Source organism: Lonchura striata, chromosome 3 (genome assembly GCF_050655825.1).
Source record: "Lonchura striata isolate lonStrDom1 chromosome 3, ASM5065582v1, whole genome shotgun sequence".
Lineage (NCBI taxonomy): Eukaryota > Metazoa > Chordata > Aves > Passeriformes > Estrildidae > Lonchura > Lonchura striata.
Genome location: NC_140705.1, coordinates 49,001,853 through 49,027,980, shown reverse-complemented (window position 1 = coordinate 49,027,980; position 26,128 = coordinate 49,001,853). Strand labels below are relative to the sequence as shown.

The window sequence follows — 26,128 nt, the reverse complement described above, 5'->3', positions numbered from 1 at the left end:
TTTTACAAAGCTAAATCCCTTCAGTAGGAAAAGCTGTGATAAAAGACTCTACTAGTCATTATGTGTTTCTCTTCTGATTCACTATCAATTTATTTAAGCATTGATTATAGTTAAAATCAGATCTTTCAGCCAGTCTTGTCAAAGAGTACAAATGGCCTTTAATTTTCAGGATACTTCTAAAAAATGTGACATACAGATTCATTTTAATAGTATAGAACTGTCTTTATGTTACAGACAGGCTACTAGCAGTGTAAACACACTCTTAAGCATTAATGCATGCATGAAGTTTGGGGTTTTTTTTCCCTCCAGCCTTTAAAATTATCCTTCATGGCTTCTTTGTGGATGGACATATAAGGAAGTAATAGTTCCCTTATGGAGTGGAGGCTTGTTTTTATACAGTGCAGAAGTCCTCCAAAGACTGCGAGATTTGGTTCTAAATACACCTTCAGAATTAATTCTCCTAATTTCACCTTCATAACATTTACTTTTGCTCAAGCTGTCCTCTAAAAAACACCTAAAAATTAAGTCCTCAGGGTGTGCAAAGCCTGGGGATTCTGGAGGAAAAGTTTTTTATGGGCAGTACAGAATTGTGAATCCCTCTCCTTTGTTTTCTGCTGTAGGTAAATTCTGTCTAAATTCTGTCTTATTCTAAATTAGAATTGGAACAACTCTCTGTTACTAATAGTTGTAGTACCATGGCTCCAGAGGTATGCCTGAAAAATGGAATGTTAAAACCTGGAATCAAAACAGTGAAAGCCAAGTGATGCATGAAAGCAAAGGATTTTCCACATCTGTTTATTATATGTTAATCAGTTTTGTGGGATGGAATGGAGAAACTCTTCCATATTTTCTTGTTGCCACTGTTGCTTTAAAAAATGCTTCTGTTAGTAATAGGAATCTTGCTATAGGAAAATGTTGGAAGTTCCAGGTAGATCTTGCACTCCTTTCCCCTAAGTTTTTTGCTACTTTGTTTTGCTTGAATTCGTGACATTTGTAAAGGTAACAGGGTAGCTAGTACCACTCAGTGTAAAGAACAGTGGGAGGAAGCAGGTAAAAGTTTATGAGTGACGTTAGTCTAATTGTTGTAAGAGTTTGTCTCCTCTTCTTCACTTGGAAAATACAATAATGATATTTAATTTTTGAAGTATAAAATGTGACTTCTTCTGTAGGATATAGAGCTGTGCTAAAATCCAATTTAAAGTTAATCCTCTGTGACCTGATCTGAGTTCCAGATGGTGACCTACATGTGGAGTAGGCTGTTAATTTGTTATCAAAGCCCTGATGTGTCTAAGAAACTTTAAGGGAAGGTGAAATTAGTGTATGGTAAATGAAGGGTAGAGTAGCAAAGCTAGGAATATGAAGGCTAGAAAATAGAGTGCTTAAGCTACTTCTGCAACATTGTATTTTACTTCTTTCTGTATTTACAGGGTTTTACTAACTTTTTTTCTTTTTCTTTTTTTTTTTTTCCCAGTATCTTATTTAAATTTCCCCATTTTGTTATTTAAATTTCCCCAATTTCTCATTGGGGTTTTCCCCAAATCTTAGTAAGTAATTAAGTAGACTGCTAGGTCTGCAACAGACCTACTCCAGCTGAATATTTGCTACTGTTAACATATTACCATCTCTTTTACCATTTGGGGATCAGCATCTGAAGGAGAGAGACTTCCCCTGTGAGTTAAGTTACTCTTGAGGTAGCTGTTGAACTTCTGGGCTTGCTGGGGATGATTTCTGCCCCTTGGAAGGGATTACTGCTTGATACAGGCATTCCCAAAGTGTATTAAGTAAATGGCTTGTGGCCCATGAGGTGCTTCCAAGAGGTGCCCAGCAGCAGCAGTGCTGCAGCGAGGCGGGCTGGCTGTGCTTAGTGACCTGGGCTGACCCGGGTCCGCAGCAGCGGGAAGGAGTCAGGCAGGGACAGGCCTGCAATGGGGCACTGAAGGCCAGCAAGCAGTGTCCTCCTGCTCCCTGCACCCAGGGCAGCCTCGCTGCTGTGCCTGCTCACAGCACCTGCTTCTGCCCGTTAGAGGACTTCTTTTTCCATCTGAGTAATGCACATGTGTTCCCATTGTACAGAAGTCTGTGTGGTACTTGAAAGAGTTACCAATTAAAGGGCTGTCAGATATTAGAACAGGCTGCCCAGGGAAGTGGTTGAATCATCATCCCAGGAGGTTTTGAAAAGATAACATGTAGATATGGTGCTTGAGGCCATGGCTTTAGCATGCGACTTGGTAGTGCTGAGTTAATAGTTGGACTTAATGATCTTGAAGGTCTTTTTCAACCTAAATTATTCTATTCTACGATTATGAGTTGGGCTGGGGCTCCCGAAGTGAGACTACAGAGGTAAGCTAGGAAGATGACTGCTGTGCAAGGCTCAGCTGAGGGAGATCAGTGGAGGAAATGAAGCTGAAGTGTGAGATTGGGAGAAAAAACGAAGGTGTGTTCTCCCCCACTTGTGTGGCCTGGCATAAAACTGAAGGGTGCTGGTCCTGTTTAGAGCTTTTCCTGGTGGGCTGTGAACCAAGAGATCCACTGCTCTGTGGTGAGGAGAACAGGTACCAGCTGAATATAAATATTTTAATATTTAATTATTTTTAATTATTTCAATAGAAAGACTGTCTTAGTAGAAAGAGGGATTAAACTGTCATTAGTGGATAATTAGCTCAAAAACATAAACAGAAATGCCAGTCTCCTTGAAAGTGGGATTTAACCTTCTAAAGTTACTTGACACTGAAGTTACTTGAGGGCTCTGCTTGTACATGTAGTTATGAAGAAAATGTGAGGCAATCGTACATACCTTGGTCAACCACGTAGTTTTAACTCTCTGGAGTGACAGTACTCTCTGGGACCCCTCAGGTTTTGCTCTGATCCTTTGTGTTAGAGAGCATTTCTTAACTCTCCTCATGTGAGTTTGTCTTCACTTGCATATCCTTTGCCATTGATTTCTTAGGTGAGGTAGTTTTGCTGCTGGAAGATATCAGCCTAGCTAATCTGGGAATGTTGTTGTAGGGGATGGTATAAGAGGCAAGTTAGAGAGTTGGGATAATATAAATAAGTTGCCTGTCGAGACTGAGAAAGCATAACTTGCATCTGTCTTGGAATAGGAAAGGGTAGGTATGTACCTGGCACTGAGTGTTCTCTTTCAGAGAACAAAAATCCCTAGAATTATCCCCCTATGGAGGGCAGGGGTGGATTTCTGTTCTGATGGGCTAAGTTACTCTAGTTTTTTGAGTCATCCCTAGCTGGGGATGAAAAAATAATGGCATCAAGAAGTGGTATCTAATGGCTGTTGAAGTAGATGGTATTTGTGGCATGGGTATCTTGCAGATACAGAAAAAGAGAACAGATATATTGTGGCATCCACAGTATTTTTTCCCCTTTAGCCATTACTTTTAAAGAAGGTCCTAGGGGGATATTTGATTTCTTCATGTCTTCACTGTTAAGTGCTTCTTGTTAGAAAATGCAATCGGAAGCTGTAGATGGCCTTCATAAAAGGGCAAATGCAAGTTAAGATCTAGACTTCTAAAAAATGAGACAACTAACTACAAAAGAAACTCCCTGTGGCAGTATAGGTTTTCACTCATGCTTTTGCTTCAGTGAAATCAAGTTGCCTGTTTACGTGACTGCTGTTCTGGAATATTGCTTTATCCTCTTATCTGGGGGGGGTGAAAATAGAACCTGTTAATCTAAAAATTGTTCTACTTAGTTATATAACTGTTTCTTAAAAATAGCTCTTAGATGTCTGGAGAAGATAGATGCTGTGGGATTCAAATTTCGCTTGGTTTGTGCTCTTTTGCATAGAGCATTCACTTTGCATGCATAATATTTTTTACTATTTTGTGGTGGCCAGCTGCATGTAACTCACATGGACTCACATGTGGTTTATTTAAAGAGTGTTGCCCCACTCTGTGGCAGCCTGTGAACATCCTGGAGCACAGTGCTCTCTCTCAGGTGCTATACATGTATGGCAGCAAAATAGCACCAAAGCTGAAGCTGAGTCTAGAGAGGCACATCAAGAGAATGCACTGAGGATGGAATTGTTTTTTTTATGTGTCACTTACTCCTGAGAAAGTTTAGCTTTTTGGAAATGGTTGTTCAAAGCATCCTTTATTCTGTTGTATTTCTAGAAATCACTATTATATTTGACTGTGGGTTTATGATGTTCTTGATTGAAGAGGCAAAGTACATAAATCAAAAGGTTTATTGTATTCTGGTAAAACATGCTCATTCTTTTAAGACAATTCTATCTTAACATGCTCAGTTTTCTCATCTAAAGAGATTTTTATGTAAGTTAGGTTAGTCTTTCTCTTTACAGATTAATTTAGCAGATGGCCATTGCAATCTTGGACCAATAGAAGTCATGAATAACTTCTTTTCAGTGACTGATATGGAGTAAAAATTTGCTCTTGGGCTTACCTGTTGTTTGCTTTAGACTATTTGCTCAGATAAAATCTGTGAAATATTTTCTGCTTCAGTTAAATATCCCATGGTATTGTATTTGTCACTTGTTCTTTTGATTAATCTGTACTTGCACATTTCTCTACCGTTGGCATCTGGAATAACTGAGTAGAGTAGGGAAAACAAGAATAGAATCTTGCAGTAGTTGACTTCGCTGTAATTTATTTTTCTCTACTGAATAATCTTTTCCTGTAAAACAAGTTTTGCCTGCTGCTTTTTGAAATGTGTGCCTGTTTGTCAGAGCTGCCCTTGTTGCACAGAACCAATGCCTCCCTTCATTTTGGAGTGGCAGCATCTCACCTCTATATACCACTACTTTCCTTTACAGTCCCCTGTTATATCATCTTCTGAATCTGGGTTTCAGTTAAGTGAGCTAAGTTGACCCAGATCTGGTTCAAGAGTAGAAATAAATTACTAATTTTTTTGAAGCTGCTTCTCTTTTGGAGTTGTGGATTCCCCATCTGAGTATTATTAGCCTGGATATTGCTGGGTAAATTGGCACTTCACAGAAACATTAATAGGCAGTACTCTTTTGTGTCCTGAAATACGGTTATGCTAGATCCCTTGGGCAGGACAGATATACCTGCTGTGTATCTGGTATGTTGGGGGCTTAGGGGTTTTCTTTTTACTCTCTGCATATATATACCTAATTAAAGGGCTGTCAGAGTGTTAAGATCACAGGTTTACTATACCACTCACATGCACTTGCCTTATTTCTGTATTTGTTTTCCCCTATCAAAAACTGTTGCACTGCCTTGGTGCAGTCTCCCTGAAGTCAACTTTCGCAAAACACAAACTGATGTCAAAAGTTCTTGTTAAGCTTCGTGTATTGAAACACATATAAAATTTTATTATTTGAGTCTTATAAATTGTACTACCAAACAGCTAGTTTAAAGAAGTTTATTTTAAAGTGGCATGTGGAACATTTTATCTAGTGTCTTGCACAAAAAACATTTCAAAACCCAAACCAGCTATATAAGTCAGGGGAATGTGTATTAACTTTAATGAGGAGTGTTTTGGATGGCAGGTCATTCTATCAAATGTATTTTAATGTCAGTTACTACTGAGAACTTTGACCTCAAATCTGACTGCAGTGGCGCATAGGAGTAAACTAACACTTTCTACAGAGTTTGTCTCCTGTGTAGTGTTTTTTTAACTGATCATGTAGGATCAGAAAAGCAAATGTTACATCTCTGTGTGCTACCTTTTGGTAGTGATTTTGTTTTGATCGCCCCTGTGAAATTCTTTGGGAAGATGCTCAGATTGCCTCTTGTCATCTAAATTAAGTGATGGAATTAAGAACCTTGGCTCTTGAAATGGGATGTTGAATGCAGAGATTGATTTGTAGTGATGAGATCATATGAAGGTGTGGTCCTTCTGAGTTACTTAGTTGTGTGTTCTGCTAGAATCTTAAGAACTTTGCTAATGAGGTTTTTGCCAGGTCTGCTATCTCAGAAGGTGTGCTGGGAGCCTGATCTTAAGGTACAGTGATGGCCTCTGAAGCATGGGAAAACACTCTTTAAATAAATCAAAGCTGCTGAGTGTTGGCTGTTCCCTAATGAGATTTCATTGAAGAGCAGATTTGTGAAAGTGTATTTCAGTACCAGAAATACTACAACTTATTACAAAGTAGTAGCTCCTGTAAGGCACGTTCCTTGTCAGTAATGTTTTCTAGGGAAAATACTGTGTTTTCAGGTAAATCTAAGTGAAGCAAGGCAACCCTTTACATAGTAAGCTGAAAACAGGATATGAATAATGCGAAAATAGGGAAACACGAGTTATTTTCTTTGAGTAAATATTTTTCATTTGCTCAATGAGATGGTATAATTTTCTCTTGCTCAGTGACAGTTTTTGTTAAGCTTTAATAAATTTTAGAACATACTTGTTTTTCACTGCCCTTTTTTTATATTATTTGCAAGTTGAGAGTGTTGTCCTCATTGCTTACTCTGAGTATGATTGTTGCTACCCTATCACCTCTCTGTGGAACAAGGGAGAAAGTGTTTTTTGCCTGAAGAGCGTGGAAAAGAATGAGAAGTCACAAGAGGGAGAGAAGCAAATTCATTAACCATAGAGGAGGAGAATAAGGAAGATGGATACCAAATGGCCAGGTCTTAATAAATTAGATGGGATATTTCTGTTCAAGTATGTTCATATGTACACAGCATTCCCTTTGTTTGTAAGGATGTCTGAGAAGCTGTTTGCCATTTGTTGGAACTCAGTGTTACCTCTGCACTTCTTTCCTTGCACAAGTGTGACATCCTGGATGTACTTACGAGTGCAGCTTTTATGCTTTCCATCATGGCTTTCTGCTCTACTTACTAAAAATTCTCTAAAATTGCCTTGTAGTATTTTTTGATATTTGTACATTGTAGGAAGCCTGTGAGGCTGTAATATCATTTATTCCTTCTTCCATCTCTCTATAATAACATTACTTAAGGATAGCAGCTTTACCAGTATTTCAACTGAAAAAAGGTCCTAAAAGCAACAAAATTGCTTCAGTTTTTGAAAATCCCATCTCAACTTCAACTTTCTAAGTTCACATTAATATTATTCAGCATTGTACTGTTCAAATTATTTGTGAATTACATAGCTTTTAAATTCCTTCACCTTTTAAAACTAGCAAGTTTTTAGGTACAACTTGCATTCCTTTGGTATGCAACACAGTAGATTACAGAAAATCCCATACAATTATTGTGAAACAAAGTAGAACTGACTTGGAGTTTGCAACCCACATCTTATGTAAAAGAATTCTGATTGATACTGGCAGTATAGTGATGGTGGAAAGCAGTGAACTTCCTTCTTTTTTCCAATTGACATTAATTGAACTTGTTTCTAAGCTCCACATGACTGTTTCTGCTTTGAAGGCATAGATGTTTTACTGGCAGTAAGTATTTTAGCATTTAATCTTATTCAAAATTAACTTTAGTTGGTATTATGTTTTTCCTCTAGTAAGTTTTTTGTTAGTTATTCTTTTATATTAGTTCCTTGCTATTCAAACACAGAACATTATAAACAGATAATGTTTAGGAATTCTTTCTCATACAAAACTTGTTAAGTGTCTGCACAGTTCCCTGCTTTGTCTGCAGTGCTTCCTTTTCTGCCACAGCTTTCTGTGATGCATATTGTTATTTATTCTTTGGAAGAGAATTATTTGCAGAGATTCCTTCCTTCATTCATCTGATATTTTGACATAGTAAACATGAAGTAATATGAAAAAGTCTTGTAAAAAGAATGATGAAGAATTCTAGACAATGCAAAAAAACCTCAAAAACCCAACAAACCCACCAAGCCCAAACCATTCCTGTGAGTGCTGCTGCACCCTGGAAAGGTATGCTTTTGCTTCCAGAGGATGATGAGTCAGTCTGCTTAGGACTTTTTACAAGAACTGGCCTTCTGCCTGGACACTTTGAAATGTCTCATATGGCTGATCTGATCATCTCTGTTGCATTAAGGCCTGTCCAGTTTGTGAGTAGGTAAGCAGGGAGGAGCACACGTGTAGCATCAATACTACTGTCATGGCACATCATCCCAATATCTTTGTCTTTCAACCAACTCCCAAGAGAGTTAGACACTTCTGTTGTTGAAAACAGCTGTTTTGGAGATTATAGGAAGTACTCACATGCTTGCATGGTAGATGGAAGACCCATGGCTCCTTCAGTCCTATGCTGGATGCTGGAATTGTTTGTAGCCTGTTGCTGGGACCTTGCAGTTAAGAGCTAGAGAGCAAGCAGTTCAGAGGAACTGAGGTCCTGTAATGAATGCCAGAGCTTTAGTTCACTAAACCACAGCCAGAATCAAGACCTTTAATTGTATAATGGAGGCTTGACTTCCCCTGTTTATCTTCTGCTCAGTTAGTATAGAATAAGAATAGTTCAATTTATTTTCCTGGATGGGGGTAAACTATGTCAGTGTTTTGGGGGGTGGGTGGAAAGGGAGGACAGGAAGAGAAGGTCAGCTGTTTTAAGTAGTATTGTCTTTCTCCATGATCAGGGCACTCTAATTATACCCTGGATAAAATATCAAATTTCAAAGTCCTTCACACAAGGAAGGTTCACTGCTTTTCAGTGGCATTAGATATATATGCATCCCATAAACACCTGTATCAAATACATTTTGATTTTGATTAATACTGAGTAACTGTGTTAGTTGATTACTCTGCTATTGTTTGATAATATCTTATCTAGAATAGTGAAGAATTTGTCAGAGGTGTATCTTATATGGGAGTTCTCATACTACTGGTATAATTTTGCAGCTTAAGAAGTTGTTGAGGGTTACAGTGAACCTTTTTTCTGACTTGTGTGTTTTGACTAACTTTTGGGCAACAGATAAGGAATTTAAGTAGCTACATAAGGATGGTGTGTTTGGCCTAAGAAATTATTTCAGAGGTTCTTCTTCCAGTAATTAAAAAAAACATAGCACAGGAAAATGCAAATGAGTAGGAGGTGTTCATTAACTTTATATTGAAGAGTCTTCTACCCCTCTTTCAGAAAAAAATGCCTCCTGTGCTCTCTCTTCGTGATTAATTTTTTAATAAGACCAAAATTGATTCTGTTACATAATTTTCTTTGCCAGATAAGCAGTAATTAAATATTTCAGAAGTGTAACACAAGATGGTAAGAAAGCCATATGAAATGTTCTTCATTTTTTTTCCCATCTGCTGTTATTATATAGTAGAAGTCTTATAATGTGTTTTTAAAATAGCATTCTATCAATTCTCTTGTTTATGTGGCTTTGGGAGTTCTGGATCAGGTATTAAACTACTATGCCTATTAGAAAAGTACTCCAGGGAGTTTTGTGGTGGGGACACAGAAAAAGTTATTAGGATAATTGAAAAGAAAAAATTGTCATATAATCTTACTTCTGTTGAAAGGAAAACCTTTCAAGTAGCATCTAGCTGCTTTTTTATCCTCATGTCTCTTTTGGCTTTCGTTAAAGAGAGCAGTTTTGAGCTTTGAAAGACTCTGGAGACACACAAGCCATGTGTGAGAGTGTCTGTAATTTTCAAATAAATACCAGAACAAAGAAGTAAACCCCAAGTAATCCCAAGGAGAGAGCATTTTCAGTTCTGAGCTGGCATTTGCGTACCCCTGCCTGTCTGCAAGGGAAAAACCTGCTGCTTGGATAAAGTTGTCTTTGGCTGGATTTGGCCAGATGGCACTTATTCCTGTGTCTACAGAAGAAATAATGACTCTTAAGTTTCATGATGCTTTGTGTATTCTCTCCTATTTTCAATGAAACCTACAAATTTCCTGCTTTTTCTTTTGTGAGATGTTTCCAAAGGCAGACTGGTTCTCTTTCCAGCTGAGCCTGCAGGCAACACAGACTTGAGCAATATGCTCTAAGAAAAAGTGTGAATTTTCTCATATGTTTCAGTGAGCATTAATGGGAAGACTAATTAGGACAACTTGAAGCCAAAATTACTGTGTTTCTCTTTGAGACAAATTATTGGAGACTTCCATCATCTGTACTTGGATATGAGTGGCATTCTGAGTTCAAATCTGCTTGAAGAGTTTAGAATTGGAAGTGAAGCAAAGAAGTTTAAATCTGAACTCAAAATTAATTAATTTTTAGTTTAATTAAATTTAAAAGAAAGATAAAAATCTACCACATATTAATAAGTCATTTAATCTAATAAATGAAGGAGATAATATATTTTTAATTATTACTGGTTTTAATTTTAGTTTGAAAACCATGTATGGGTAACATTAGGGCAGTATTTTAAATGAAAAATACTATATTAAATACTATTATATATTTTTTACTATATTGTTTTACTGATGCGTGTATCCAGGATTTATTGTACCTTCCTTTTGCAGATATAACATTTCTACTCCTAGAAATCTGCATAGCCTAAAACATAGGCCAGTTATTTTTGAATCCTAGTACACTCTTACTTTCTTTGGATGTAAAAAGTCCTGGGACTGCTGCCTTTGCTGGACTGACTTAGTGCTGTGTCAGATTCAGCTTCTAGGTAAGGTTCAGTACAAAGGTTAGTTTTCATGAATGTTACAAAGCCAGCAGCTTCAAGCTAAGGAGTTACCTGTACAGGAGGAGATGCATTTCTTTTTTCTGTGCATTTCCATCCCTGCTTTACCTGAGAGTCTTTTCCTGAAGAAAAACATTGTGAGAAGAGTAACTAGAAATAAGAATGCTGCAAATGAAAGCAATTGGTCACCACCAGCTGACTGCTGCCTCTGTAACAGCCCCCCAGACCAACTTTCTCTTTAGTTTTATTGCTGAGCATGGTGCCATAGGATATATGGGATCAGCTCTTCCAGCTGTGTCCTCTCCCAGCTCTTTGTGCACCACCAGCCTCCTCACTGGTGGGGTGAGAAGCAGGAAAGGCCTTGACTATGTGTAAGGACTGCTTAGCAGGCACTAAAATATCCCTAAATCACCAACACAGTCTCCAGAACAAATCCAAAACATAGCTCCATACCAGGTAATGTGGAGGAAATTAACTCCTTCCCAGCCAAACACAGCACAGGAAGCATACTTGAAAATTGATGAGATCCAGAATGGATGAAAAACTCTGTCCAAGTGACCATTATTAAACTGGCTTGTCTACAGCAGTGCTGTTTTACAGAGGGCATTTATTGAATTGTTCTGCCTTCAAAAAATGAGAAGAGGGGTGATGGAAGAGGAACCAGTCTTGGGGCTCCTAAACACCTCTACTGTTTGTGATATAGAAGCTCCCTAATATATGTGGAGTTGGGGGAGACATGAATCCATCCTGTCACCTTAAGGCTGGCAATGGTTTCTTTGGCTCACAGGCTGAGAATTTTATCTGAAGCTGCTGTTGCCAATGCTTAGTGCTCTTTCCTTATTGTAATCATGACACCTGAGCAAAATAAACTTGAAAATCTCCCACTTTAATTAGTTTCCATTATCATGGTTTAGAGTGATCTAGAAGGCCCTATTTTGTCAAGAAACCTCTTTGCTTCTATTTTTTGCATTTCACCTTGAATTTGATATTTTGTCCTATCTGAACTAATGTTAATGAGCTCTGTGTTGCACTTATTTACGTGATAAATTTCTCTTCACAGATCATTCAACTTCAAGTGGTACATCATCATTTAAGCCCAGCCGATCACTGGTTTCTATTCCCACTGCCCATGTGATGCTGTCTAGTGCCAGCTCTTCACTTTCCAAACACAGGGAAGCTTTCAAGTCTGATGGCTCAAAATGGAGTACAAGCTTTGTACGGTCAGGAGGAGGCAGAAATCAGGGAGCCCTGGACAATTCTCTTGACATGAAAGATGCAAGACCCGTAAGAAAATGGTCCTCCTTGTCTAAACTCAGCTCACCAAATAATTTCAGCCAAGATGGAAGTAGTCATTCAGTGGAATACAGGGCTGGTCCGGACAAAGCTGTGCCACCTCAATTACGGACAAATGGGCCAAGTTGTTTGTGTGACAGCATGGAGTTGCTAAAAATTGAAGACAAAGAAGTGGGGAAAAGAAGATCTTCTCTACTGGACTGCAAATACAAATTTGAAACGTGCAGCAAAGATGACTTTGTTTCAGACTCCCCAAGTAGGAGACATGCCTTAGACTTGACCTACAGTGCCTTACCTGAAAGCAAACCTCCGGCAGGCGGCTGTGAAGCTTTTGGCCAGAGGTACGCGACACTGGGACCGCAGGCTGTGAGCGGAGCTCCCATACAGCCGGCAGTGAGGACTCAGATGTGGCTCAAGGAGCAGCTACGGGCGAACCCCCTGGACTGCAGGCCTGCTGAGGAGCCCTGCAGTGTGCCTGCATGGCACATGCAGCAGCTTGGAGACTTTAGAGTAGCAGGTGACCAGCCTACGCAGGTAAGGCCACAGCTTGGTGTCTGCTGCCATCATGTGGCATCCTGAGTTATACCTGAGGAATAACAGGCAGTTTTAAATGAAATAGGAGAGGGAGCAGGTCTTGTAACCAGGTGATGTTTTTTTAAGCTTTGGTTGGGGCTATTGCTGCTTGTTTCTCAATATTATGTTTGGGTTTTCTTTTATTTCTGCTGTCTGCTTACACTTTACTCTGATTCATTGTGCCTGTCTTCATGGAACTAATGTCTTCATGTGAAGCTGAGCACAGGAACAGATTTACCAAGTAGCCTTTTTAGTAGTTTTAAGAGTAATTGTATAGTAGGGAAAATGTGAAAGTATTTTTATCTGCATGAGATTACAAAGAGGCTGCATTTATGCATTCAGCAAAATAAGAATGACTTTTGTGTAGTGCAGGGGTTGAATGAATATTAAATCTCCTTATGCCTAGCACTTAAAAATGGAATTCAGTTTGATATTACTGCTTATTTTTTAACTAATAAAAATCAACTAACAGTAGCCAGCAACCTGGTTCATTTAAATAAGATAGTGTGTGATTGATGTGTCATACTTGAAATAATTTTATATAGAGATTATCAAGCACATAGTGCTTAAGAGATAGGTAGCCCTTTCCAACATTGCAAATCACAGTCTTTGTTTCCAGCTCTTCCCCTAATGGGGAAATACAGTTTGTGAAGGAAGGCAGTATTTAAAATCTCCCCATTCATGTTTACCTGGGTAGTAAGTTTGGCTTGACTTGACAAAAAATTTGCAGTTTATAAATTTCTCTGAAAGGCATTTTAGGATTAGACAAGGATATTATCTCAGCAGAGATAATCTAGCAGTATGTTCAGATTTCCTGTTTTCTTCAGCTTGAAGTACATGAGGTAATTTACAAGGAGTTGTGCTCAAGTTTTGTTGTTCCTTCTGTTGTATATTGATGGAAAGAATGACAAGTTTAGAGATTCTTAACATCCAATTTTGCTCTGAATGGTGATCTGGTTTTGGTTTTTGCTGGTGTTTTCAGTTTTTGTTGTGTTCAGTTTTTATGAGTTTTTTGTTTGTTTGGGTTTTTTTTTGTTTGTTTTTTTTTTTGTTTGTTTGTTTTTTAACTGAAGAAAATTGAAGCCAATTAATATGGTCAAATGAATAGCAATCTCTAAGGGTTTGTCTGAAAATCTGACATTGTTACAGGTAGACACCTTTATTGCTGCAGAAACCCTCATCTTTCCCTAAGCACTTCAAAGATTCTGATGCTGATAAATTCCCCAGGTAGGGAGCAGAGGCTGGTGGGGTCCTCTCAGAACTGAATTGACAGAGATGGGCTCAGTGCTGAGGCTGGGTCCAGGGTACTGCCAACTGGACTCTGGGCACTTGGCACCTTCTGGTGGCATTGAGGAGCACATGAAAGGTTTGGGAAGTGACAGCAGGGTACCATCAGAGACCTTGGTCTATCCATTCCTTCAGGTCTTCCCAAACACCTGAGATGTGTAGCTGGCTGCAGCTATCCAGTTTGTGAGATTTGTGATCAGGTTACTGTGCCTGGTGCTTCTCTTCTTGGATTTAATGTACAGAATGACAGAATATTAAGGGTTGGAAAGGACCTCAAAGATCATCTAGTTCCAACCCCCTCTGCCATAGTCAGGGACACCTCCACTAGACCAGGTTGCTCAAAGCCTTTTCCAGCCTGGCCTTGGACACTGCCAAGGTTGGGGCATCCACAACTTTGCTGAGCAACCGGTTTCTGTGTATTACCACCCTCACAGTGAAGAATTTCTTCCTAATATTCCACCTTAAATTTCCCCTTTTTCAGTTTATACCCATTACTCCATATCCTATCACTACAGTTTCTGTGAAGGAGCCTCCAGTAGGGCCCCTTCAGATAATGGATGGTTGCTATGAGGTTTCCACTCAGCCTTCTCTTCTCCAGGCTGAAGAGCCCTGCCTTCCTCAGCCTGTTTTTGTTGGGGAAGTGCTTCAGTCCTCTTTCCAATTTTGTGGCCTCCTTTGGCCTTGCTCCAACAGTTCCACATTCTTCTTTATACTGGTGATGCCAAACCTGTATGCAGTACCCCAGATGGTGTCTCACAAGTTTTATTTACTTATTTACTTCATTTAGGCAAAGGTCTCTTCATCGTCTTATATGTACCTTTAAAACACTTTGTTTAGGATGGGTGTTTTAGAAATTTATTTTTGTTTAGATCAAAAAAGCTCCCAGATTTTGTCCTTCATGTCTCAGAAGTGCTTTCTCCCTCTGATCTTCTTTAAATGCAGTATGAAGGCAAAGTTAAATGTTTGAAACAGATGATATATATGTTATTACAGTTACTCAAAAGCTTTCATCCATGCTACCGAGCTGTATTTGGAGGATAGAGCCAGCAGGGGGAACACAAGCATTATTTATCTTTGACTTTGATTCACAAACAGTGCTGCACCTTTTCAGGTTTTTGAGATTTGACATTTTGCCTAAAACTGGCTGTTGTTTTGTGTTGTGGGGTTTTTTTTTTGTTTGTTTGTTTTTTGTTTTTTTTTGTTTATTTGGGGTTTTTTTGTTTTGGTTTGTTTGTTTGTTTTTGTTTTTTTTTTTGTTGTTTGTTTTGTTTTGTTTAGTTTTTCCCCACCTGTAACTTTTACATCTTTGTGGAGGAAATTCCTGATGGTCTTAGCAAGCACTTCCATCATCATGATCTGGAGTCATATTGCTGGGCCTTGAAATGGGATCTGTTTTAAAGCATGTGCAAGAGCAGTGAGCCTTTAGGCTCTTAGATCCATCATCTGCTGCCCCTCTCTGCCCTCCTGTCTTTCTGACAGAGGTTACACCTGTAAGGAGGAGAGATGCCACAAGCAATGAAGAAACAAGAATGGTTCTTCCCGTCTTGACACCTGTTTTTTAAAGAAACCTCAGCATAATTTTGGTGCAGCCTTTTTTCAGAGATCACATGTACCTGGGAACTGCTATTTTATTATTTCTGAGAAACCAAGATAACTGCAATCCCAAATGGAATATATATCTAAGAGATAGGGTAGAACGCATAAGAGGAAGCTGATCATTTATAAAAAGGGCAAAACCCAGAGCTCTATATAATTTTTTTTTTCTTTTCTTTTTAGTGAGGATTACTTTTGCTCTTTTGCTTTTAATATGTACATATCCTGATGGAAATGTAGTGTTTTTTCTAGGACTGAAAAAAAACAGTTTATTGTTATTTTTCTTTAAAACTACTACTGCCATGAACAGAGAATACAACAAACTTTGCTTTTAACTGTTAATCTAGAGCAGCTTTGTGCATCTTTAAGACAGCTGCACTCTGTAGCCTCCCCTTCTACCAGCCTGTCACTAATGAAGTAAGAATAGACAGCAACAATTTTTTGAGTTGATTTTGAGGACTGATGGTTCAGGAATAGTTGTTGGATTTAATAATACACACTACAAATAAGTTTTTATGTCCTCACAGACTAATATAGACAGTTGACCATAGAAAACACTAATTCAGAGTTGATTTTTCAAGCTTTCTATTTGTTTACTCTACAGACTAACAAAAAGTATAATGTAACAGCTCAAAAACTGTTTTAAGGTTAATTACTTTCAAATTTAAGATTTTCTGCTTCCTTAGTAATCTGAAGTTGACTGAACTCAGTGGTTGTTCTTATACTTTGCTCCCCAAATTAGAATGCCTATCATGTGGCTTTTCCATTCCAATTGTAAACCATGGGTTGTAAAGTAAAATTTCCTGTGCATTGTAAGCGAAGCTCAGAGTGTTGGGTAGGAGACCTACAGCTACATTGTGTTTGTCCTTCAGGATCTGGTCAAGGTGGCAATTGCAGAAAATGTACTGTGGAACAACAGAATGCATCTTAGAGAGGGTGCATCCTTCAGCTGTGGGTGTGGTGTTTGTACATTTCAGAAATAAATCTGCAAGGAGAATCTGGTCCTTGGTTATTGTGTAACATCATGGAGTTGCATCTGAAAATTCATTCCCTTAGCTAATGTGAGTTATTGAATGTATGCTTTTTAAAAATAAACATTCTCCTACGCATTTCTTAGGAACAGATTTTAACAGTTCTTCAGTTTATGGAGTTCAGTTCATACACTGAAACAAAGAAATATTGCGTTAATGAAAACAGAATTTATATTTCACTATACACTTAATTGTTTAATTGTTTTCAATATACAGCTGATCTTTGAATAACAAAATGTGTGATAAGGACTGTATTAAGAGAAAAATATGCTTATAAAACACACCACAGCATTTCCCATTTACTGAACTTGGAGGCCATAAAATGTAAATTAAAAAGCTCTATGTTTTCAAGCAGTGGCATTTCTTAAGGTCTGATCCTATTATATATCATATTATCTGAAGGCATGTGGGTACATGCTGTGTGCTAGTCCAAAAATTAGATTTAAAATGAAAGCATGCATTTAAAGTTGTTGGAGATTATATAATAATAAGGAAAGCTTCAGAAGATTGCATATCTACGTATTAATTTTGTACAGTGTTGTAAGTATCACTGTAAGTAATACTACTGTAAGTAAGTATGAATCTTTTTATTCCAGTGTACAGAACATATGTATGATTTCTTCATGGTGTGCTAAATTGTGTCAGAATATTGCAGCGATAATAAGTGGAAATTACTTAAGTGAAGCTTTTCCCTTCAATGTACCAGGTTTAGTGTGGTTTTTTATAATGACGAAGACAACAGCTTGATCATACCATGTATATAAAAGTTGCTGGAAATTAAGTTTTAATGCAATGAGAAGTTTTGAATTATTAGAACAATTTTCGTTCCAAAGCAGAAAAGGAAGTAAGTAAGCTGCGTGCATATCTAAACATTGGTAAACAAAGCTGTAAAGCCTTAATTGAAAGAAAAGCCATAAGATTTCTGAGATGACATTGTTACCACAGAAGATTTTATTCTTAAATGTCAACTTAAAGGTAGGGTTTTTTTACAATCCTGTCAGATCAGAAAATTAAAATTATTAATATCAGCATTTTTCCTAGATCACGTTTTGATGAAACTTTTCAGGGATAGAAAACTTAACGTGAGAGATTATCACTTTTAGCTAGCAGAGTGAACTCCTTTACTGTGAGCCACAACTAAGCTTTTATGGTCTGTTCATTTTGCTGTGGAGTTGGTAGCCCAGCAAATGGGATTCCATTCATTATAAGGTACTTGTAGGTTTCAGTCTGGAGTGCTAGTAAATGATCGGGAAACTAAACTTGGACTATTCTTGATTGCAAAAAAAGCCTTGGCGTTGGTTAGCTGCTAACTTTGCCAGCTTTATATGTCATCCCTGGCAAATGCATGTTTCAGTTTCAGCAGTGTATTTCAGCATTTGTTGAGGATTCTGTCAGTTCGTTGCTGGCTGAGAGGAGGCTACTGGGATTGTATCTGGGGATTGTTTCTCCACACTCTGATGGCAAAGTTTCTCACAGACTTCCTTGGTATGTAATTTTTAATCTGGGAATACATGCTCGTTGTTGGCAGCAGGCTCATCTTCCTCAATTTATTAAAAAGGAATAGTTGATCTTATTGTTTTGTCAGGGCCAACTGGTGTCACAGTGGTTTCCCTAAGATCTGGAAATTTCTGAATATAGAGAAGGTCATATAGACAATAAATTTTGAATAATCCCAAACAGTATGTCAGTGAATAACCATTTTGTTGGGAAAACTGTTCTTATTTTGCTTTGGGCTAGAGTGGGTTTGCTTTTTGTTTCAGTGTTTTTGGTGTGCTTTGAACCATCTTTGTCAAGCATGAGCAGGAATTCTCCTAAGTAATACAAAACTATGTAACCATTACCACATATATCTGGTATTTAAATTTAGAGATTTTTTTTTAAGCAGAATCTTTCAAGATTATAAAGAACTGCTTATTGTGATGTAGCTGTGCAAATTTTTCTGCTTTAAATGCAAACAGATTGGAATTCATATTGCTATAACAATAAACTTCAAAAAACTATGGGTATGTAGTTTGCAGAAGCCATTTCAAGTGGTTGTTGCACATATTTCAGAGCAAGTGAGAAAAAAAGCTTTCATTTTAACTATCTGTGCTGCTCTAGGCCATTGTGCTGGTTTGGCTGGAGCAGAGACAATTTCCTTTGTAGTAGCTACACTTGTACTTATACCAATCCATAGACCCATCCTAACTACTATGGCATGAAGAAAATTAACTTTATTCCAGATAAACCAGCACACTAATGCTCTGTAAGCTGTGGAGCAGGTAGCATAGAGTGGAATGTGGATGCTTATTAATGGCAGGACTTCCTTTCGGGTTTGCTGGGCATACTGCCTTTTCCTGTGGAAGTCTGTTCATAGATCCAGTTTAGATGAGTCTCCTGCAGATAACTGAATAACAGTAGTGATCATATGGAAGTTCTATGAACATAAATAGATCAGCTCTATAATACACTTAGCACTCAGCAATATATGTGCTGAATCAGGGATGTGCTGTTTGCAATAGGAAGCTGGAGCTGGGGCTTCCCCCATCCTTGAAACAACATCTGCCTCTTTTGCAAATGTGTTAATATGAATATCTATGGCAATAAATTTACTGTATAATATATATTTTTGGTGCACACTTGGTGATTCCTGTGGTTGGTTCCTGTGTTTCACTTGGGAAAGTGAGATGCTAAGAGAAAGTTGTTTGGCTCCAGTGCAATGTATGAAAGCTGCTTCTGGTCCACTTGTTTCCCAGCACTTCTTATGTTTTTAGCTCTGCCTTCTGGAAAATCATTCTAACAGAAGCATGCTCTTGTTGGTCAGTGTCCTTCCCAGGACCCTGTGGGAAAAGTACATCACCCTGTATAGAGCCACAAAAGAAGGTCCTGTAAGAAGTTTTTGATGCATGCTGAGAGGTGAGGACAGGCTATGGACTGATGATTGCACTGGCAAGTAGCAAGTGGTCTGTCAAATACGGCTGGAGGGCTCCCACACTGCTCACTTGACCTGTGCATAAGTGGTAAATCCTCTTACTGAGGTTGCAGTGCATCTTGGGTTTGTGCAGCTGTGCCTACTGTTGGTGTGTGTGCTGGTGCTAAGGGTTTCCTGGCCAGAGTTATAACCCTGGGTAATGGTCCTTTGTTTTTCAGTTGTTTTGACAGCTGCTTCTTTTGATATGATGGATAACAGAAGGCTTCTTGCTTTTATGATGTTACAGTGAACCACAGGTGGTCAAAAAAGGTCTAAATAATAATAATAATATTTTCATATTTGACCTTCACTTATCCCCATCTCTGTTACTGCAAGCTGCTTTTCAGGGATATTTTTGTTTCCATTTACAGCAGCTGTGCTTTTCTTTCCACAGGTAATTTAATGTGTGCTGTCAGCTCAAAGCTGGCATTTTGGTTTGCCCTCCTGCTGTCATTTCCCATAAAGTATATGGAAATACCAGAGAAATCCCATTTTAAAAATTTGATTTCTGCTGTCCCCTTTCTGCAGACATTATGTTCTTTGAATACTTGCAAATAATTTGTAGGTCTTTAAATAACAGTCAGCTGTATCAGTGAGAAACTACAGTAGCTGCTGATGCATTCTTGGGTTTCTTCAGGTACTCAACGAAGGCCGTAGGTGCTTTCTTCACTCTATTGCAGCTGCATAGCTTGTACACAGCTCTTAGGATTGCTTTCTGATAAATTTGTGGTATGAACACGTTCTCTGTAACTGTTGGATATTTCAGCCTCTGCAGTCTTCACATACTTATATTCAGGTAGTCTACATTATCGTTGCAAAATCCACAGGGCAAAATCTGAGAAGGAAGCAGAGCCTTGCAGAGGTTCATATCAGCTTCACAAGGATAAATGCAAGCACTAGGACCAAGACAATGAGCAGAAAGTTAAGTAGCAGGTTGAGACCTCTGTTGTTGGCCAGATCCATAATGTGTATCAATCTGCCCTCTTGTGCCTGCAGCAGACTCTTAATTGTGGCTTAGGGTTGCTCCTTCAGTACTAAACCACGTAGGTTCACATAAATTGCATTGTGTCCACAACTCTTTCCCTGGTTTTTAGTTTCGTCCACTTAAGAAAAAAATGTATGCTTACAATAGCTAGTTGTTCGGGTTTTTTTTCTGGAAAAGTATTCTGGATGCTTCTACAAGCCTTTTTTCCCAAATACCTTAAAAATAAAATGAAATAAAATAAAGATTATTGATAATTTTCATTCTAGTACTGAAGAAATTCTGAAAAACTAATAGTTGGAGGAAGGATTTGTATTTTCTTATACAGGTTGGCTCTTCATTGACTTTATTAGTGTGTATGGTACTTCTCAGGCCCATTGAATTTTCAAAAGAGTGAACCGTCTCGAGACTTGGTCTCTTTCAGCAATAGACTGGCACTTTATTTCTAAAATACCTCTATGGTTGAAACACCTTTCTGCCCCCAGCTTTCTTATCTGGGCAAAATGTCTATCTGTTAATAGAATTATTTCCTACCCTTCCAGGGTTTGGCATCACACACTGCAGTCATATTTAGCTGGCAGTGTGCTTTGTAAGGTCCGTTGCAGTCTTGCAAATGCCTTACCAAGAATCTGGATTGAACTGGCAGAGGATGTGTCCTTAGTGCTTTTAATAGCACATACACAATTACTTATTTTAAGATAGCATTAATAACTTTAAAATTGGGGTTTATTTATAGAAATATATCTATGCATAAGTGAAAGGAACATATAAACCCACTCAACCCCAATACTGCCAACAGTTGCCAAAACTTACTTTTAATAATTAGCTACATTTTCAGGGAAGATCACAAGAGGGCAGTGTTTTATAGTTTTACATTTTATACAAAGGTGTAACTTCTGGCGTAATTTTGCCTTAAAAAAAAGCTTATAAAGCAATTGATTAGAAATTACTACAGTAAATATAGGGTCTGTGTTAATTAATTTAAATTACCAGGGTTCTTATTGAGGGTAGCATCAATTTTTAAAAGAATCCTTATAAATATGTTCTGGGTTTTGGTTTGTTTTTTTCTTCTTTTTTCCTCCGCTTTTTATCATGGAGGTCAAAGCTAAAAAAAAAAAAGGATTACATTTGTTGTTAAATAAGACATCTCTGGATCTTGCAGGATTTCACAAAAAAAAAATATCCAGTTGTATTCTCCTAGGCACTATTTATTAATAGCCATACAAATACAGGTATCTGGTCTGTAATCTATAGTGTGTTTATATGCTTCCAAATATAAATGGGAACGAACACTCTCTAAATGAATGTGTTCAATTACCAATTACTCTGCTCTATTTTTGGCAGAGAGAATATAGTTAAAGTATGTTACAAGATACATTTAAAAAGTGTGTACATTTTTTATGATTAGTGTTTGGTGTGTATCCCAGAAAGGATAAGGTTGGAGGGGACTTCCATCTTGCTGCTCAAGCAGAGTCATCCTAGAGCACATGGCACAGGATTGTCTCCAGCTGGTGTCTGAACATCTCCCATGAGGGAGACTCCACAGCATCTCTGAGCAACTTGTTCCAGTGCACAGTCACCTGTATAGTAGAGAAGTTCTTCCTCACATCCACATGGAACTTCCTATGCATCAGTTTCTGCCCATTGCCTCTTGTCCTGTTGCTTGGCACCACCCAGCAGAGCCTGGCTTCATCCTCTTAGCACCCCTTTATGACAGAAATTTATAAGGTCCCCTCTCTCAGTCACTTCTTCTGGAGGCTGAACAGGCCCAGCTCCCTCAGACTTTCCTCTTAACAGAAGTACTCCAGTGCCTTAATGATTGATCTTTGTCATTCTCTGCTGGACCTGCTAGAGGAGCTCTGTGTCTCCCTTGTACTGAGGAGCCCAGAAATGGCCACAACACTCCAGCCTCACTAGGGTGGAGTAGAGGGGCAGGATCATCTCCCTTGACCTGCTGGGAATGCTCTTCCTAATGCATCCCACGATACCACTGGCCTAGTTATGCCATCAGCCATTGGTGTAGTTGTACCAAAATGTGCATAAAAATTTTTGGGGGGTGGGGGGGGGGTGACAAACATTTTGTGCATGTAGTGAATAATTTTGTTTAAGGCTGTTTTACTCTTGTCTGTCCAATGAGTGGTTCAGTTCTGCCAGGAAGGGAAGTTGTTGCTAAATTGATGTAGAACAGTTATTAAAGAAATGCAAGTATCTGCTGCCTTATAAAACACCTTCTAACTAGTTTTGGTCAGAGCAACGTTTCAATTTTTAAATGGGTCATGTTTTCACATAGAGAATAATATAAATTGTTCAATTATTAAATCAATTGTTACATCTTTTTTTGCTGAGGAACTGACTGAGGAAACACATCTTTAAAACCAGGATATTATGGTTCCTGATTCAGCTCTTTCCCAGTATGAAATTTTCATGGAAGTTGGTTGTTTTTTTTTTTTTTTGAGGAAGAGTAATACCAGATTGTTGCCTGTTTATCTGTCTTTATTCACTATTGGTGTGTAAAATGACCTTAGGAAAAAGATTTAGACTTGGGTGGAGTGGAGCAGAGAAATAAAACCTTAATCCAAGCTATGTGCTGTATGTGTTTGCAATTTTTATTATGACTCATAAAAGTGGCACACTTTTTGATTACATTTGCAGAAAATTAACTAGGAATAGTTAAAAGCACTAGATACTGAGTGGGAATCAGGTATATATGTAAGTGACCTGAACATTGCAAAATAGTCAAGATTACTCTTGAAAACCGAAACAGAATAAATAGAGATTTAGAGAATTAGAAAGCTGTGTGATGACTAGCTTCTTTTCACATAACTTTAATAAGTAATAGAATGAATGCTTCTTTCCAAACAATTGGATATGTTTTATGCATTAATATTTTTCAAGCAGTCTTTTTATTAAATAAAAATACTGGAGATATTATTTTTAAAGCTTGTATAAATCTACATAGAAGATTGTATTATGTACAAAAGGGTTTTTTTTAAACTTCTGGGTTCAGTTGACAATTGGTGATATCGAGGATAGTAACAGATTTCTTGATCAACAGAAGCCTAAGACACAAATGAACCATACAGTATATGCAATACATCTGCATTGCTGTAAAATAGCAGTAAGGCTTCCAGTTTATTGAGAACTTGGTTTTGTTCTTGTTTGGTTATTGTTTTAAAATAAGTTATGGGTTTTCAGGTACATAAGAGGAAGTTGGATGGTCTCTGACTCCTTTATACTATTGCCTGTGAAACCTATAACCCAAACATGTCCTCAGAATGTAGTGCTGATGCTTTACTCTTAACATTTCTTTCTTCAGCAAGTTTTCAGTACTGTAAAACTGTTGTCTATTTTCAGTTGAAGTCTCTTGAAACACATCCAAAGCAAACTAAAGCTAGAAACTCTATCCATCACAAAGATACAGATTTGAAAATAGAATAAAAGAAGGATTAAAAGGGGAAATACACTTGCTAAAATCTCATGTGTTTGTGAGAGAAGTCAGAATTCATTAAATGGAAATTGAGATTTTCACTGACAGTTCAAATCAGTACTGCTCATATACTAACTTGCAAGTGTGAAGGTGTGTTGCCAGTCTCACCAGTGCTTGCCCTAATGCTCATACAAGTAGCTATCTTAATTTCCTCTAGTGGGTAACCTTAATTCAGAGTCTGGTCTTAATGTACCTACTCACCAGGTAGGAAATTCACCACTGGATTTGCTTGCATTCCATTGAATAGAGAGTTTTTTCAAAGATTTCTTCCCTTCCTGATCAGCTGTTAATTGTCAACTTCTAATGAAATATTAAGTCTTAAAGGCAGAATACAAGATAAACTTGTTTCAATTTTCTGTATTCATCAGCAAGAATGTTTACATAGAATGGAATAGAAGAATATATCTTTTAAAAATGGATATCTGTTTTACTTCTGTCTGTTAATTCTTGAGCTATCTTTAAATCTGAAAAGTGTAATGAATTTCTAGGAATTTTGCTTATTACCAGCAGCATGTAATAGGGTTAGTAGGGTTGAAAATCATCTTGTTACTCACAATTTCTGGAGCAGAATTGTTATCTTTTAAGTGTATAGCCTGTGGTTTACATGTTGAAAAGATATTTCTGCAGTGCTTTCCTCTCTGTGCATAATTATTTGCAATGAACTTTTTTATTTGTCATTTATTTTAGGAAAGTACTTGCGTGTTTTCTAGCAGGAATTGCAGCTGAAGATGGGGATGTTACTTATATTTCTATGGTGCACTTCAGTCACAACAGTAATGGTGACCAAGACTTTTTTCTTTGCCATATTAGGTGTAAGCCACCTCATGTGACATTGGCAAGTTATGAGGTTTTTGTAGTTTTAAGCAAAGCAAATTATTACATAAATTAGAGCAGGCCTTAATTTTAAGTTGTCTAAAGGCCAACGTTGAGACCTCTGAGAATCTGAGTTGTGCCAGTTGTCATGTCAGTCAAATGAGTGTGAAAAACAAAATTTTGTTATTTCAGTTATGGTAGTGGCAATTTTTTTCTGCAAAACATAATGAAGTCTTTCCAGATGTCACGTGTATAAGATCATTTAAATAGGGAGAAAAACATATTAACTAGTTTTTCCTTTTTGAGTTGGAAGAGATTTTTAGTTCATTCTCATATTCTTTTGAAAAACACAGAAGCAGTTTGAATGCCTTCAAATGATAATTCACAGAATTCACAGATATGCAGCATCTTCAACTAAGCAGAGCAGAAAAATGTTTCCCAGGATGTATTGAGGGCTGTGTACCTGTAAGCTGTTCTTTGGGTGGGCATGGTCCAAATTTGGAACGCTTCCAAGGGCTTAAAGATTTTCAGAGAAACCTAAAAACACTTAGCCCCCCAGAAAGTGATGGTGGTGTTTATATGACTAAAACTTTGAATTTGCTAGCTGCTGGCAGTTACTGATCAGAGCGGATAATCTGATTTACTGATACTTTACCCCACATAGTAAAGACGTATCTTGATTCAGACGGACAAATCGAGTCATGCACAACTTGGTAACTATAGGCTCTAAACACTGTTCTGCACAGAAAATGTGTTTTTAATACATGTAGTGGGCAGTAAGATAACAGAGCACTGGTTGGCACACTCTCTAGTCCAAGTGCTAGCCCCTGTCACATGAGGATCCTTGCACTGGGAGCTGCATGTGTAGGTCTCTCTTCCCCCTGGGGTGATTTTGCTAGAGAACAGGGCAGAGGAGTGCTGGAATTTCAGAGTAGCATCACAATGATACAGATCAGCAAGAGGCAAATTAGAATCAGGCAGAAATTCACAAAGAGCTCTTGGAGCCTTTGGCGTGCTTGTGGGTTGACCTCAATAGTTGAGGCTCTCCTCAGTGCAGAGCGGGTCATGTGTTGGACCTTCTCCATGGCAACAAGAAAGCAGAGGGCACAAATCACAGTTTTAGGAGTGCAGGAAAGAAGAGCAGTGGTCAGGAACAGTGCAAAGTGCCTAATATCTTCTCTTTGTTTTAGACAGCGTTTGCAGAGCTGGAAAGCAGGAAAGCAGAGAATTAGAAGTGCAGAAGTGTTTTTGAGTGTAAATAGAGATTGTAAAAACAATGTTTGTTTCAGATTTTTTAGAGCTTTAAAACAGTGGTTTTAGGTTAAAATGTGATTTTAAAATTTTGGAGTTTTAAGTTTAGATTTGTGCTGTATTATGCTTCTCCTGAAGGCTACTGAGCACCTGCTTCTTAGCAGTGTTGAGTAAGCGCACTATGGAAATTATAGGTATCTGGGCTTTGCCCAGATTATTGCTTTAGATCCTAAGCTCTCTATCTCACACAGTCTCTAAAGGCTGTGGCTGATTGCCTTTCCACACACACCTCTCTGCTTTATTTGTTCAAGCACTTGTGAAGGCTTGATGATAAGAGTAGGGTCACAGACCTTTCAGCTAGGAGATCTGGATAGTCCTGCTGGCTGGTACTGACAGGGCAGATAATCTGATTTACCAGTACCTTTTG

The 26,128-nt window shown here is 38.1% G+C and overlaps 2 protein-coding genes across 13 annotated transcripts in view; one reads left to right on the top strand and one right to left on the bottom strand.

Moving 5' to 3' along the window:
- Window positions 1-26,128, top strand: part of CEP85L (centrosomal protein 85L) — a 134,398-nt gene that overhangs the window by 58,563 nt on the left and 49,707 nt on the right. For both annotated transcript variants that reach the window (XM_021540854.3, XM_021540852.3), the window contains exon 3: window positions 11,502-12,268. In XM_021540854.3, coding sequence (XP_021396529.3) covers window positions 11,502-12,268 — 767 coding nt within the window. The remainder of the gene's footprint in view (window positions 1-11,501; window positions 12,269-26,128) is intronic.
- Window positions 1-26,128, bottom strand: part of PLN (phospholamban) — a 45,161-nt gene that overhangs the window by 12,542 nt on the left and 6,491 nt on the right. For 3 of the 11 annotated variants that reach the window (XR_014953730.1, XR_014953729.1, XM_021540856.4), the window contains 2 exons: window positions 26,052-26,128; window positions 16,986-25,655 (listed from right to left, as the gene is read on the bottom strand). Coding sequence is in view for 4 of the 11 variants with exons in the window: in XM_021540856.4 (XP_021396531.1) it covers window positions 25,377-25,535 (159 nt within the window). In the remaining 7 variants the exon portion in view is untranslated. The other 8 variants (XR_002466371.4, XR_013339726.2, XR_013339724.2 and 5 more) reach the window with 5 other exon arrangements.